Raw genomic sequence first — 16500 nt, forward strand, 5'->3', positions numbered from 1 at the left:
AGCCAATCAGAGGTATTTTGTGACGCAGTAGGAATAGGCTGAGATAATGTCTTTACTGTGGAATCTCTGGGTTTTGCTTTTGGTGCTGGTTCTGGGGCTTGAACTCAGGGCTCAAGTGTTGTCCCTGAGATTTTATTTTATTTTATTTTTTGCTCAAGGCTAGTACTGTTACCACTTGAGCCATAGCTCCACTCCCAGCTTTCTCATGGTTAATTGTAGGTAAATTTTGTGGACTTTGCTGCCTGGGATGGCTTTGAACCAGGATCCTCAGATCTCAGCCTCCTGAGGAGCTAAGATTATAGGCTTCAGCCACCAGCACCCAGCTGGTATTTATTTTTACTGAATTCATCTACAGCATTTTGTTTGTTGTTTTTAAAAACAGTAGGCTCTTTCCTATAACTTGGACAGGCTTTTCATCTCCTAAGAGTTTTACAAGGGGAACTGGAAAAACCTCTGCCTTTCACAGGTTCCTACATTTTATGGTAGGATTATTGTTAATAAAGAGACCACTTGTGATTTTTTCCAATCATTATTTAGTTTATTTAGGACACTAATGTGGCTTCTGAAATTGCATAAAATGCTACTTAAACAATGTTCTAAGTAATGAGACAAATAACATGCCAATTAGGCGCCTGCTTGTTCTCCTGCCATGCCTGATGAAGGGCAGTGATCCAGAGTCGGCACCTCCTTTGAAAGTGTCAGTGTGTCAATACTGAAAGGCTGGTCCTCATAAAGAAAGGTCAGATGTTAGAAAACTCCAAATGCACAATCAGCCTGACAGAGGAGGAGTTTTAAAAAAATTAAAAAGGAAATTTAAAAAATTTAGTTTGGCTGCTTCAGGAAATAAGTGTTATAAGAACATTCTGTTGTATTTCTGGATAAATCTTGCACTAGACGCTTATACTTTGGGGTTGAAAATCAGCCAACTGTATATGAGCTCCTTCTAAGGCTCCCCAAAGTTTCTGCTTTACCCAAGATTAAGCCTTGTATTAATCCTGTAGATGGCTTTTATTTATTGGAGAAAGAAGTCAGAAAAAAAATCTATTCTTCCAGATTTCTAATGGGCTAGTGGCATTTTATGCAAAATATAGCCGGCTGGGTTACAATGTTTTCTCACTGCTTTCACTGAAACTAGAGACGTTTGTGAGGAATAAAATGTGTAGCACTCTCATGGACTAGCTGTCTATACAAATATGAAATCCCAATTATGCATATTTAAAAATGACATCATACTGAGAACAGAGAAAGATAGGATTTATGTATGGTAAAAAGGCAAGCGAATGAAGCTATAATTTTATTTTCATTACTCTTAGTACATCCACAACTATTTCCACCTAAATAGATCTTTAAAATAAGCATACACAAGTATTGACTATTATCTACAAATATTTATTGTAACACTTGAATAGAACTACAGGAAGCCCTTGGCACTGATAGAAAATATTGATTCACTGTTAGGTTACAAAAATTTATACATAGCAAAATTTAATGCTCTTTACATAAAAAATATTAGACTACTTCAACAAAACTTTTGAAAATTCTTGGTAATAGCTACCAGAATTAGAAAAGTAAAATTAGGCTTTTTAGATACTGCCTCTTCTAGAACACTGGACTACAACAGCACCTCCACTGCTGGAAAAAATATTAAAGTCTGTCATGCAACAGGAAAACAAAACACTAAGCTACTTGGAACAACTGTTCTACACAGAAGAGAGCTTCTTCCAATTCAAAATAATCCAAATAGGCATTTTAGGCATTAACCAAAAAAAATTCAAATGAAATATTTAACTTGATGTTCAATTTTAATAGCATCTTGATAAAGGTATGCTTCCTTTCATTTGAATACATTTCTGCACGTGTATATGTTTTAAAATCCAGGAAACAGCCAAACCACAAGTTAACTCTTAACATGAATATACATAGTTAACCCTATAGTATGCAGCCCCTTTTGAAAAGCACTGATGCACCCCCACAATTATATGGATCATTTCAGAAAACAACACAAAGTTTACCATCACTAATACCCAGTACCTACAGTCACTTAATGTTCTGGAACACAATGATTTAGAAGGCAAGTTTCTTTTGCAAATGGCTTAAACTCAAGCAGTTTTCTTGCTGAACATGAGACATTATTATTCCAGGAAATTAAGAAAACAATGAAATAAATACCAACCCTAATGTAAGTTACTTACGTATTCAAGTCTATAAAAGTAGGAGGTTAGAAGTTTGTGGTCAATCTGCAGTTAAGTTTTAGATAGTCGGTATGAAAACTGTAAACTCATACCCAGACCACTTAAAAATGGTTTAAGAATTGGTGGTCATTTTAATAAGGTAACACTTCTTAAGAAAAATATGGAACAAAATTCTGTGAAGGTTTTCAGGGGGGGCGGGTGTCTGGCTATAATATAAATTCTTAGAAATTTAAAGCAAATATTTATTAAGGCAGAGCTGACATTTTCCCAACAAGAGTGATGAAAATGGTGTCATTTTGTTAAAATGAAATCTATTACAAAACTGATTTTTCAGTAGTAAGTTTAGCAGTTTGTTTTAGCAATATTGACAAAACTAAATTTCTAATTCGGCCCAGGAAATTAATCAGAGTGGACCTTAAAAAATTAGAAAATAAAAACACAAGTTGAAAGAATCTCATTCTCTGTTGGGCCGAAGTTTAATCAAGGTCAGTTGTCAGAAATAGAACCTCACATCAATTTCATTTTATTTCTTACATAGATCATATCTGAGGACAGGTGGCATATGTAAATTTATTGTCACATACTTGAATGTTGGCATGTCACAGGTCCCTATCAAGTATCATGTATTCCCATGGCCTAGCTCAGTAGCATTGCTCTAGCAATAAATGTGCACATGCCCCAAATGATGAAAACCATCGTTTTTTTTTTTCAAAGTGTTTCCTTTTAAAATGGCTAACATGAAACCTCCAATATTTGTTCTAAAGAAAAAGATTTACCCACTGGAAAAGTTTTTTCCTAGAGATACATCCCAGCAGCTTGAGACAGACAGGGAAATGGTGGTACATCTACGTTAGTTGGGTGGGATACACATCTGTACTGCAGAGCAGCTGTCTGATGATATGTCAGAGCTGTGAATTCGTCGGCTGAAATACTCTGGCAAACATTTATGTATAAGAATTGAGCTGTTCTTTTGACCGAGACTGGATATCTTGCAGTTCCTGTTCTTCCTTTGCTTTGATATCCTGGTAAGCCTGCATTTTGCTCGCATCCTTTAAGTAAGCCCAGTTAGAAGACAGTATCATGAGGAAGTGGATCTGGAAAAGAAGGGTGAGCATGATGGCTAGTGAGCATGTAAGAAGGCAAAGCGAGCTGCTAGTTAGATTAGACAGACTCAACTGTCAAAGGGGCCAAGGGTTATTTGCTATTAATACTCATTGGTCTAGCAGAATGGTCAGACACAGAGCATACTCTACCAATTTGCTTCATATTAAAAAGGTTGAAGAAAAGTTAGTACACAAATAGAGTGAACTTGGGAGGGGAAATGGCCAAAGTTATTGTTAAGAAAAAGCAAAAATGAACTACAAGATGGTGGATTTTTGTTTTGTTGTTTTTGGTTTTGTTTTTGTTTTTACCATTCTGAGGGTAAAGATTGATGCAGGAGCTCAGAAACACACTGTGTTTTATTGTAAATAAATGTAGTACAAAGACCTTGTCCACCTGTGGATAAAAACCAATTTCCCCAAAGGCCTGAAACTGTGAACAATATTTATTTTGTGTAAATAATTATAAAACCACATAGTTAACATAGAAAAAAATTAAACGAATGTCAAAACTGAAATGAAGAACTAAGCAAAGCATGCATAGGCTCCATTAACATATTTGTAGTTGTGAAACTACATTTTTCATTTTGTAACTGTCATTTCAGTTCACACAATGTAAAACTCCTTATTTCTTTTACAGTGGATGTGGCACACACTTCTTTCCCATTTATTTTCTTTTTTTTCCCTGCAAAATAAATCTATATCTCAATTTCTTTCCATTTCATACTTCCTTCTCCACATAGCAGACACCTTCAGATCCGGGCCCAATTTCTCTTGCCGTTTAATTCATACATGCAACTTGAGAACTCACTATGATAAAAAAACAGTTACTACTCACCAAAACACAACTTAAAGTTACCAACTTGTGGGTTCTAAAGGAAATCAGGGATGATACCCTTCTTTTTCTTCATATCTAGTTTATTTGAGGGGATATTTATTTAGTAGTGAAACGTGATCATAATTGTTTTAAATCAAACTGAAAAGTCTCATTTGTGAACTATTTCCTAGAAAGAGAGTCTGACAAAATGCAATCCACATTAAAACAGTTCTCTTCCATTTTTCTCTTCAGCACTTTGTTTTCTTTTTCATCATTAAAGCCAGTTGTCAAGCAAGCAAGAACTAACGGAAAATGCAGGTATGCCAAAGCATTAATACTTCCCTTGGAGATACTGCTCAAAGTTCAAGAAAATTATTTCTCAAAGGATGCGCACCAATGTCAGTAAATAACTGAATCCTTTTCAAAATGTGGAAATAGCCAGATCTCGTGCTCATAATTCATGTACAGTAAGTAATATTATTCTACCATGCAAAAGGAGTTAACTGAAGCTATTTACACATTACTGTAACCACACTGCAGAAAACCTAGACTGTTTTAGTCTGGAGGGGTCAGTGATATTCATGCTATAGAGGAGAGCTCGCTAAAGCTCCTTATTGGCCTTATGCAATTTAAAACTTAGTGCAGCAATCTTCCCGACTCTTAAACTTCAAAACCGCATAGTTATATGTGGTAGCCATCATGTAGATCAGCTGGTGGAAGAGAACAAAACAGGACAGTAAGATACAGGCAGTGAAGGCCCCTGTCACGACACTCTATGCTGGGGCAGGGATGGGTGCCAGCTCATACACAGTCTGGGGCCTTTCTTTTCCCCCACTTCCAGGCACAACCAATGATTTTTACATCCGGCACACACACACTTCTTTCTGATCACACGTATACGATGTGAGTCCCTGGCTCTGCCATCAGCTTATTAAAAAGGCTTGGATGTGTTTCAAGGATACGATGGGAGAGCTGGGTCAAGCAGCAGGAGAATGATGAAGCTCAGTGCCTTATTTCCCCTCTTCTTTCCCAAACTGCCTGCTCAGCAGCAATTCATTCTCTTCCCTGTCTATTGCTCCGCCAAGAAAACAAGGGTTTTTGGGAACCCCTGTCATGGGAAGGAATAATAATGAGGAAAACTGGAAATGACTCATTTCCAGGGAACTCCCCCTTGCTCTAACCAATCTTGGTGGGTTTTCTTCAAATCACAAACCAAGCTCACCCACATCTTTCTCTCTCTCTCTCTCTCTCTCTCTCTCTCTCTCTCTCTCTCTCTCTCTCTCTCTCTCTCTCTCTCTCTTTCTCTCTCTCTTTCTCTCTCTCTTTCTCTCTCTCTCTCTCTCACACACACACACACACAAACATACACAATCTGTGTTTACACAGTTGATTCTCATTATGTCCAGATTTCAAATTTGCCTGCTTGCTAAAAATGTATCTGTAACAACCAAATGGATACTTGAAGCACTTTCTCAGCCATTAGTGAGCCCATAAAGAGCAATTAGTGTGCATGCTCCCAGCTGAGATTACATAAGGCAGTGCTCTGTCTTTTTATTCAGCTCTCAGGCTATAAACAAGTAAACAAGTGTCCTTCTAGAGGTATTTGTTTAGTGCCACTTTTGCATGTTTTGTTGGTTTTACTAAGGCAGCTTACAAGAAAGCTGTGCTATACCTTGCAAAAATAACATGTGTGTTAGGAAAACCTCATTCAGGCATCAGTGACAGTGTGCTATTGGCTATGAATTCAATAATAATGGATTGATGCTATATATAAATAAGGTTTTTCTACTGAAACACATATAAAACAATGTTATGTACTGACAGATTAGTGAAAGTGATGTGACCAGGAACTTTAAGAAACCCTACCCTCTATTACTCCTAGGAAAAATTCATTCAATATATACACTTCAGAGTTCAAAGTGACTATAGAACATAACTACCATGCATAATGAGATAAACTATATATGTACATATGCATACGTAGAAGTATGCATGTTTCTATTTGGAGATTAAGACTTTCTGGTGAAGAAATGGTCAGTACCTCCTGTGAACATCTGTCCATGAATGAAGTCATGAAACTAAATGCTAAAAATGCAATTCCAGGTGTTGATACCCTCTCTTCTTTGCAGAGGCCAAATTATATCACTTCTCATAAGTGCCAAGACAGCCACTACTGCTTCTTGCAAACTAGACGTGTGGTAAGTTTACACAGGTGATGGTTACCCCCCGCTGAGCGCACAGATCTGTTGCTTCAGGAGGCTGATATAGGCTGCAAGGGAAATCTGTCATTTGGAGGCTTGGGGGAGGAGAGGAGCTAGACTAGAGTAGTGGAGGGATGGTTACTCACCAGGGCAATAACGGTGGCACCAGCTCCAGCACAGGCCACAATGAACAGGTGGTAGGACATGTAGAACTAGGAAAGAATGACACAGGGCACAAGCGTGAGCATTGGCTGTGGAACAGAATTGTCTACATGCACTCAGAAGTGCTGCTTCATCCTCATCAGCTGCTCTCTGCGAGGCTGGGCTCACACTGTAGACTGCTGGTTGCACATTGGAATCACCTGGCTACCCTTACATTTTTCCCGCTGTCCCAAGCTGCACCCTAGAACAACGAATCTCAACATTAAGTGAAACCTCCCCTGACGAAGACAGAGTGTGACTGAGGTTAAGAGATTCTGCTTTGACCCATGTTGCATGGATATACACATTGACAAGCCACATAGCGTAAGGGCCAATCATTTTTTTCACTTGGTGCTTTCCAAACACACATCAGTACCTCCTGAAATAGGCATAGTGCCTGCCAGTATACTTAAGAATTTTGTTCGCAAAGGCGCAATGCCTATGTGCCTCTTTATAGTTATATAAAATTATATATGTATATACATATGTCGAAATGATCCCCAAGATATGGAGTCAAGAGATGTCTTTTCCATTGTTGGTGGTGGTTCTGTTTGCTTTTCTTCCTGTGTGGCTCATTCGTGGGTCTATCTCTGGGAGGAAGGGAAAGGCACAGAAGTCAAGGGGGAAAGGGCAGCAGTGAAGCTCACTGGACACTGATGCATGTATCCATTTGGAAATTAAAACTTCCTGGTATAGAAATGAACTACACAACTTGTGGGTGGAGATGGGAGGGAGGGACTGGGAGAGAATGAGGGAACAGAAGACACTGTATGAAAGAGGATGTACTCATTACCTGACTCGTGCAATTGTAACCCCTCTCAACATCACCTCTACAATAACAATGAAGTAAATTTAAAAAATAGTTTTGTTTGATAAACGGTTGTATGCCCACTACTGAAGAATACCAGAAGGTCAAGAGAGTTTAAATCAAAGTGTTAGCATATATTGCCAATTAAGGATGACTGAGAAATGGAGAAAAAAAACCTGCAAGATGTTCTGGAGCACAAGCATCAAATCCATGGCCTTATGCATGCGAGCCAGGCACCATGCCCATGAGCCTTTTGATGTTGGGTCTCGCTATGTATCCCAAGCTGTCCTCCAACTTATGATCCTCTTATCTCTGCCTCCTGACTGCTAGGATTATAGGTATGTACCACCTGACTGTGACCTCTTATTAAAACTTTGGAATATGTACAAATTCAGGGGAATCTTTTCCAGTTTTCTGTGAGAAATGTTTGAGAAACTTTGTGAAAGGCAAAAAGCATTGACTCTCAGATTGATAGGTACAGGATCACTCCTAAATTTTTGCTCTAAGGAAAAACTCACCTAGTTGACTGGATTATATGACTTTTTTTTTTTCCTGTCGGTCATGGGGCCTGAGCACTGTGTTCAACTCTGCAGCTCAAGGCTAACGCTCCAGCACTTGAGCCACAGCACCACTTCCAGTTTTCTGGTAGTTAATTGGACATAAGAGTCACACTGACTTTCCTGCCATGGCTGGCTTTGAACTGTGATCCTCAGACCTTGGCTTCTTGAATAGCTAGGATTACAGGTGTGAGCCACCACACCTGGCAATATGACCATTTTTGTAGGTGGAAAATGAAAATGACCACATAGAATTCAATGAAGAGTTTACATAAAGCCTTTGGACAATCCCAGCCAAGAGAACTCTTTTTCTCCATCTAAGTCAGGAGACTAGAACCATGACAGCTTTACCTCATTTGTGTTACAGATGTTCTCCAGAGCTGAGCCACATATTTTTCCTGGGAAAGCATTCCAAGGGATGATACCTGCAAAGGAAATCCCAACAGAATGTGAGTGCAGGGTTGATTGGAGGGTGGTTCTTTTTTTGTTTGTTAGTTAAAAGTGCTGCATTCCTCATTTAATAATTGGAGTATCTGCTGTCTGCAAAGCAGTCATTTAGGAATAAAGAATAAGCCATTTAGACAATAAGGTAAATAGTAAAAACAGGAATATCTTCTTACCCCAGAGGCCAGGGTCTTTCACTATAACTCTGCACCACTTGTACAATTTTGTACCATTACTGGGGGGCTTGAAATCTCACTTGGCTTTTTTGTTTTTTTTGCTCAAGACCGTTGTTGCTTTACTACTTGAGCCATACCTCCTGTACTTCTGCTTTTTTGCTGATAATTTGAGATAAGAGTCTCACAGGTTTTTTTTTCTGAATTAGCTGGCTTCGAACAGATCCTCAGATCTCAGCCTCTCAACTTGGATTACAGAAATGAGCTGTAAGTGCTGGCTTCCTATCCTTCTTTAAAGCATAGATGATGCTTAAATATTATGCACCGCTCAGTTTACACTTCTCTTAGGAGGTAAGGACAGAATATTTAAAATAACAAGTTTTTATTCCTTTCTTCCCTGACATTGGCCAAGAGTAAAAACTTTGTCCCTCAGAAGAATGGGAAATTGTCTCTGAAACCAATGATTTTCAAGAATAACTGGTTTGGGCTGGGAAGGTGGCTCAGTGGTAGAGCGCTTGCCTTGCATGCATGAGACCCTGGGTTCGATTCCTCAGCACCACATAAGCAGAAAAAAAAAGCTGGAAGTGGCGCTGTGGCTCAAGTGGTAGAGCGCTAGCCTTGAGCTGAAGAGCTGAGGGACAGCGCCCAGGCCGAGTTCAGGCCCCACGACCAGACATCCCCCCCCCCCAAACAAAAAGAACACTGGTTTAAATTCAATAGAATTTTAAAAGATTACTGGCTATCAAAACTTTATGGAAGAAAGTTATTTTTAAAGTGCAGGGAAATTATATACACTCAAATATTTCTTTATAAACACATTTAAACACCAACAAAGGCTCTATTTTTAAGTTTTTTTCTAAAAATATAGTGTTGTTTGTCTGGAGAAGAGATCAATATGATGGAGAGTTTTTGATGCACTTCATGATAACAGTAAGCCAAATGAGAAAAACCAGCAGCAAAAATAATGATCTAAAAGCTATTGAGTCGGCTCCCAACATCTGAAGGCAGTTTTCACACAGCACGACCTTGATGACTGTGAAGTATATTTGGTACTGGAGTTTGAAGTTAAAGACTAATTCACTGGGCTCACTTCATTGGCTGGTGCTCTACCAATTTGAGCCATACCTCCAGCCTGGCTTTTGGCTGCCTATTTTGGAGATCAAGTTCGGTGGACTTTTCTGTCTGCCTGGCTTTAAATCAGCATCTTCTGTGTCCTCTGGATCTTGGCCTCCTAAGTAGCTAAGATTATAGGCATGAGCCACTGATATCTCACTACATCTGTATTTGGGGTTGAGTTTTTCAGTATAGGTAAAGTTCAAGAAGTCTTTTTACAAGGAATTGACTTAAAGAGTTGAATGTGCAAAGTAATTGAGTTGCACAATAAGTGCAGTATTTTAGATAGAAAGTGTTATAAGACTGAAAAGAAGTGGAAGAAAATACACTTAAACTTTTTTTCTTTTACAAGATCTCTAGAAGTCTTTTTGGGTTGAACTATATTAGAAAGTTCTATATTGTAAAATACTTCTTTACTCCACATTTAAAATTACAATAAAAGCCAGGCACTGGTGGCTCACACCTGTAATCCTAGCTATTCAAGAGGCTGAGATCTGAGAATCACTGTTCAAAGCAGGTCTGGGCAGAAAAGTCTGTGAGATTCTTATCTCCAATGACCCACCAGAAAACCGGAAGTGGGGCTGTGACTCAAAGTGGTAGAGCACTAACTTTGAGCAAAAAGAGTGCAGGGATAGTATTCAGGCCCTGAGTTCAAGCTTCACAAACAACAGAAAAAAAGAGCATAAGCAATTCACAGGAAGAAATAAAAGGAAGTACCATATTGTCGAACATCCACACAGATTTGCTCCACACCGGTGGTCCCATTGGTCTGTGGTGACTTGATGACTTCGCAAGTTGACCATATGTTATAGAACATAAACACGGGCACTGCTGAGAAACCAAACACGCCCAGCCAGGCCACTCCAAGCACATAGGTGAGGAAAACGAACTAGGCAGAACAAGAAGAGAAAGAATCACTGAAATCAGTAGGTACATCCCCCAGAGCAGAGACTACATTTCTAAGCCTAGTACCAACCTGTGCGATATAGGATGTATTCTGGGGGACCCCACTAATCTATGGCACCAAGAGAGAAATGCCAGTAGAGCGTGGGGGAGCAAGAGAAGGTCAAATTGTCCATGCTTTAAATGGAGGATCTTCAATGGTAGTGCCCCAAGAGATCTCAGGGTCTTTTCAGGTCCCTCTTTTAAACATCAAGAGCATAAGGCCCCAAAAGTTGACCATACACTGTAGGGGCACAGAGCTAATTTACAACAGAGCCTCTCACATGACACTCTTTCTCTCTCTCTCTCTCTCTCTCTCTCTTTTTTTTGCATTGGGATAAACCAAAAAACGTATTCTGTTAGTAAAATAACAAAAGTAAAGGGGAAAAAATACAAGAAATGTTTGGTCTCCTCCCATCTCCTTCCCCTTCCCAAATAGGCCCCTTCGATTTTCAAGTTGTTGAGGTTTTTTTCTTTTTTTCAATTCTAGATTCCACACATAAGAAAAACAATGTAATATTTATCTGAATCTGGCTTATTTTGCTTCACATGATGGACTTCAGTTCTATTTCCTTTTTTGCAAATGATAGAATTCTTCTTTTTGTTTTGTGGTTCCAGTATTGGGGTTTGAACTCAGGGCTTGGGCACTTTTTTTTTTTTAGCTAAAGACTGGAATTCTATCACTTGGGCCACAGCTCCACTTCCAGCTTTTTGACAGATAATTGGAGATAAGAGTCTCATGGATTTTTCTACCCAGTCTGTCTGTGAACCAACATCCTTTGAATCTCAGCCTCCTGGGTATCTAGGATTACAGGCCACTGACACCTGGCTATGCTAGGGTACTTTTTAACCAAGTATTTTCAACTTTCAATTGTTAAGATGTATTCTCCTGTAGAGTAAATATGTGCAGATGTTTTGTGACCATAAAGGGCCAGATGACAGGAACTTGGGCTGGTTTTGCTGTAACTATTCAAGTCTGCCACTGCCCCAAAACTAGTCACAGATAAAATCCACATGGCTGCATACCAGCAAAATTCTTCATATTCAATATGTCAACTTGTGTAATTTTCGCATGTCATGTTATGTTATTTATTTGGCTTTATCTTGTTTAAATAAATAAAAACCATTCTCACCTCTCAAAAACAAGCAGCAGGCCAAATTGGTCCACAGGTATTGCTCATTACCTTGTGTTAGACTGTGAGCACCTTGACAAAGAGCCTACTTTAGATGAGCAAAGTGCAGTGAGGTGCATAATACATTGGATGCTGGCAAAGGACTGGGACTATGGATGCTAGGAAATGGATGTCTTTTTGTTCCACTACTCATGCACACAAAGGGAAACACTGAGACAATAAGAAGCTATCTCCTCCTATACGGGGTACATTACATTTAAAGACATCTCTTACTTATTAGGTTAGGTTGATAAGAGAAACATTTGTTGTCGTACTACCAGAGATTTATCATTTATTATCAATAACATACTAAAGGGTCTCAAATCGCTAAGTCTTCATTGGTAAGATCAATGTGCACATCCTTACAGTTTTAACCAAAGAGACGCTTTCTGCACACACACACACACACACACACACACACACACACACACACACACACACACGGTTCTGTTGTACATTGAGGTTTATACTCACCATTCCACTGATGCATCGGCCACAAGCAGTCGTTTTAAATTCACCATGCAGCTCTTTTACTGCGCTTGTGGTATAAAAACCTTCTGCCAAGAGAATAATGCCATACAAGAAGAAAAAGGATGCAATCCCATAGATGACATACTGCATCAGTTGTATCCTAAAGAAAGAAGACATTTTTTTTTTTTTTTTATCGGTCATGGGGCCTGAACTCTGGGCCTGGTCACTGTCCCTGAGCTCTTCAGCTCAAGGCAATGCTTTAACACTTGAGCCACAGTGCCACTTCCGGTTTTCTGGTGGTTCACTGGAGATAAGAGTCTCATGGACTTTCCTGCCCAGGCTGGCTTTGAACCATGATCCTCAGATCTCAGCCTCCTGAGTAGCTAAGATCATAGCATGACCAGTGTCCAGCAAGCATACACGTTTTAAAGCTTCTCAGAAGACTGAAAGTCATAGGCTGAGATCACTAGGTCATTAACTCAATATACCTTGCCCAGATTCAGTCTTGGTAAAAATACTTTCCCTGTGCATAGCTGGTATACAGTGAGTCCTTTGTATTGCTTGATCTCTCCTACCAACTTTCTCAACTCTGCTCATTTCTTTGGATATCAATTGTAAACCACTAAACAATGATGCCCTAAAAATTCTCCCAACATAATTTCATTTTGGAAAAATGTCTTCCACTTTGGGGGAGACACTTCTTATGATTACAAAACACATAAACACTGTGAAACTTGGGAATTAAAGGGAAAAACTGCTGATGGAAAATGGAGGGGGAGGAAAGTATTTGACAGAAAAACAAATATTGTGGCTGAACGGGAGCGATTATGAGCCTCTGCTTGGCAGTTGTTAAGATGCCTCTGAGAATGATTCCAGAGGTAGAAGGTGGAGGTGTGGGTTAAATCCCCCAGGACTTGCCCATTTCTGCATGGGGATGGGAGTACAAGGTGTCCCCTGCGATTTGTTCTTCTGCCTGAGAATTCACATTCAAATGCTACTCCTGTATATGTAAGGGTTGGGGTTAAGTCTTCAGTTGAACTCTTATCGTTGCAGGGGTGTTTAGTTCCTGGAAGAACACTGGCAGCGACCTATTACCTGGGAACCATGCTGACTCTCTCTGATGAGATGGTCAGCAGCATAACATGTTACTGTCCTCCATGATGATCGCTATGATGTGCATCTTGTCATTTGGCTTTTGTCCTGGACTTTTTCTGTCTATCTATAGTGAGTGCTCATTGAAAGCATCAGTTTTCTGCCAGAAGACACAATAGTCTTTCAGAAAACAGATGGTCCCAAATAATATTTTGTCAAAGGGAAGCAAATACATACACTTCACTCAGCAGGGCATGGTCACTGGTGTTGGTGGAGAAATGTTGCTCGAGAATTGCCACGGTGCCGGCAAGAGCCACATGCCCACAGCCGCAGAACAAGGCGACTCCAGAGAAGCACAAGATGGTGGCCACCAGGGAGGCATAGGGGACTCCTCCCAGACACTTGATGCAGCATTCGAAGCAGCCTGGACCCAAGGGAGAGAAAACCAGCCTTGATGGGAGAGGTCTTCATGAACCCTACAATTAGCACAGACGTTTCTACTTCTCCATCTCCTCTCTCAAGCTCTATAGCTAATACATCAACATCCCAACAAATGGGCAGAGGGGTCATCCTCACAGTCTCAGATTCTGCCACTGGGGACTGAGGCTCCAAGAGGGACCGTAACAATATGCTCAGGGTCTGGAAGGGTTCTTACAGCTTCCTGACCTTCTACTAACATAGCCAAAAGAGAATGACAACGAAGCAGCAGTTCCATGAAGAAATGAATAGTCTTCTCTAGACTCAAACTTGGGAGGTTTTCAAGTATAACCACTGCCTGAGCAGCCAATGGCTTCCCCCAAGCCCTTGACCTCCAGGGAAACTGGAAGAATCTCATAGTAACGACACTTTGGCCAGGTTTGGAAAAATATCAAGAGATGCAGGGGGAGGGGAAAGGGGATCCTCTTGGAAAGATCATAGGTATTTGGGGACCCCAGTCTAGTGAAATTCCATGTCACTAAGATCTACTCAAATGGATCCTCTCAAGTTTCATTCAAGTTGATATCAGAAATTGCCTCAAACTTTTAATAACAACTCCCCCAGGCAGCACCAGTAATTTATTCAGTCTTCCTCCTCCTCAACTGACTTCCATCTTCCCCCTTCCCCCACACAGACATTCAGAGTCAGAACCCAGGCCTGGTAGGTGATATTTAAGCACTTGAAGGGGAAAAAGGAACAGAAGAAGAAAAAAAAAAGAAAAAGAAAAGAAAAGACAAAATGAGCATCCATGAAGTGAAATGAAGGAGATAGAACCATATTCACACTTAATCTTGAGAAAATGATTCTCAAACTCTTCATTTTTAAAATAAGCTTGGACATGAAATGTCCAAAAAGGCCTCTCTGACAGCCTCAGCCAGGTGACACTTTCAGTCTGGAGACATTTCTGTCTCCCATCCAGTCTTACTGTGCTGGGCATCAGAATAACATCAGAATGTCTCCTGGCTTTCCAGCCATGTTTATATTAGCCAGACCCTCCAGTAAATGACTTGTTGAGCAAACTGAACTTTTACTGCATTAAGATGTTTAACAGCGATCAAGAGCAATTCATTACTTTGGTGCAGGCACAAGAAGCAGTTAAATTTATTTCCCTGAAATGGTCATCCTAGTATTTAGGGAGTGAAAACCCAGCATGACACACCAGAGATGAACTTTTCTGCATTGAGGAGTGTCCATGCAATACTAGCATTTGTTTAAACCTACCGCGGAGAATGACTTACTAGAATGCTCTTTTGTTAGTTGAAAAATACAAAAAGCCAATTTCCAGAAGAAGCCTGTGCTTCTGTCTACTTCAAAAGATAACCAGCTATTTTCAGGAAGACCAAACTTCCTGAAATGGACTTATGAAGCTTTATAAAATAGAAACCAGCACACGATGTGTGAGCAAGTCAAAGGCTGTAGAATGCTGGGCACTGGTGGTTCATGCCTGTCATCCTAGCTACTCAAGGAGCTAAGATCTGAGGATCATGGTTCAAGGCCAGCCCAGGAAGAAAAGCCCACCAAGACTCTTTGATTAACCAACAAAAAGCCCAAAGTAGAGCTGCGGCTCAAGTAACAGAGTGCGAGCTTAGTGAAAAAGCCAAGTGAGAGCATGAGGCCCTGAGTTTGAGCCCCAACACTGACACAAGAAAAAAAAAGCTATGGATACTTGAGATTTATGAACATGGATGTTGGGAGTTCAAATTTACTTTGTCCTATGACTTTCCGAGTGACAGGAGTGCAGCTAAGTTCCAAGTTAAGAGAAACCTAAGCTGGGTGTTAGTGGCTCACACCTGTAATACCAGCTACTCAGAAGGCTGAGATCTGAGGATCATGGTTCAAAGCCAGCCCAGGCAGGAAAGCCTGTGAGACTCTTATTCCAATTAACCACCAGAAAACCAGAAGTGGTGCTCAAGTGGTAGAGCGCTGGCCTTGAGCTGTAGAGACAGTGCTTGGGCCCAGAGTTCAAGCCCCACGACCAACAACAAAAAAGAAGAAACCTAACAACCTCAGCCTTGGTGGTGTCATACTATATGAAGAGAAAACAGATCTGTGTGTTACACCATCTACAACTGGCCCCTATTCTCATTCTATGATATTAAGAGCAAGATGCCCACTGTCCTGGATAATGCAGGTGTATCTTAATGCAGGTGGTCCTTATTGGACAAAGCTGTGTGGCCCTGGGACTGCATTGTCCAATTAAGTAGCCACTAGCACAGGTGGCTATTAAAATTTTGTTTTAAAAGGAACAGTTCAGAGGCTCAGCAACACTAGTGGAATGTACCGTGATGGAAAGCACAGATACAAAACATTTTGTCATCATGCAATGGAGGACATATTTTCACTGGTCATGGTTTCTGTTATAGGAACTGAAACACGTTCATTTTCTATCACGTGAACTGAGTGCTAGCTAGGTTTTACCCATTATCCTTCCTGGGTGGGGGTCAACCATTGTGCTTAGCATCTGGGATACATATCTTGTTGTTGTTGTTGGTCGTGGGGCTTGAACTCTGTGCCTGGGTGTTGTCCCTCAGCTCTTTAGCTCAAGGCTACTTCTCTATCACTTGAGCCACAGTGACACTTCCGGTTTCCTGAGTGGTTTATTGGAGATAAGAGTCTCACAGACTTTCATGCCTGGGCTGGCTTTCATCCGCGATTCTCAGATCTCAGCCTCTTCAGTAGCTAGGATTACAGGTATGAGCCACCAGCACCCAGCTTGGGAAAGGTATCTGAAATAAGACAT

General features: G+C 40.4%; 1 protein-coding gene across 5 annotated transcripts in view; it reads right to left on the minus strand.

Moving 5' to 3' along the window:
• Window positions 1–1368: 1368 nt before the first annotated feature.
• Gpm6b (glycoprotein M6B) overlaps window positions 1369–16500 on the minus strand; it is a 134430-nt gene continuing 119298 nt past the window's right edge. For 3 of the 5 annotated variants that reach the window (XM_042680496.1, XM_042680495.1, XM_042680492.1), the window contains 6 exons: window positions 13521–13707; window positions 12195–12351; window positions 10324–10495; window positions 8228–8301; window positions 6457–6522; window positions 1369–3286 (listed from right to left, as the gene is read on the minus strand). In XM_042680496.1, the coding sequence (XP_042536430.1) occupies window positions 3137–3286; window positions 6457–6522; window positions 8228–8301; window positions 10324–10495; window positions 12195–12351; window positions 13521–13707 (806 nt within the window). In that variant the 3' untranslated portion in view covers window positions 1369–3136. Of the gene's footprint in view, window positions 3287–3634; window positions 4820–6456; window positions 6523–8227; window positions 8302–10323; window positions 10496–12194; window positions 12352–13520; window positions 13708–16500 lie in introns of those variants that run through there. The other 2 variants (XM_042680497.1, XM_042680494.1) reach the window with 1 other exon arrangement.

The sequence above is a fragment of the Dipodomys spectabilis genome, unplaced genomic scaffold (assembly GCF_019054845.1).
Source record: "Dipodomys spectabilis isolate Male_0828 unplaced genomic scaffold, ASM1905484v1 ptg000061l, whole genome shotgun sequence".
In the NCBI taxonomy this organism is placed as follows: Eukaryota; Metazoa; Chordata; class Mammalia; order Rodentia; family Heteromyidae; genus Dipodomys; species Dipodomys spectabilis.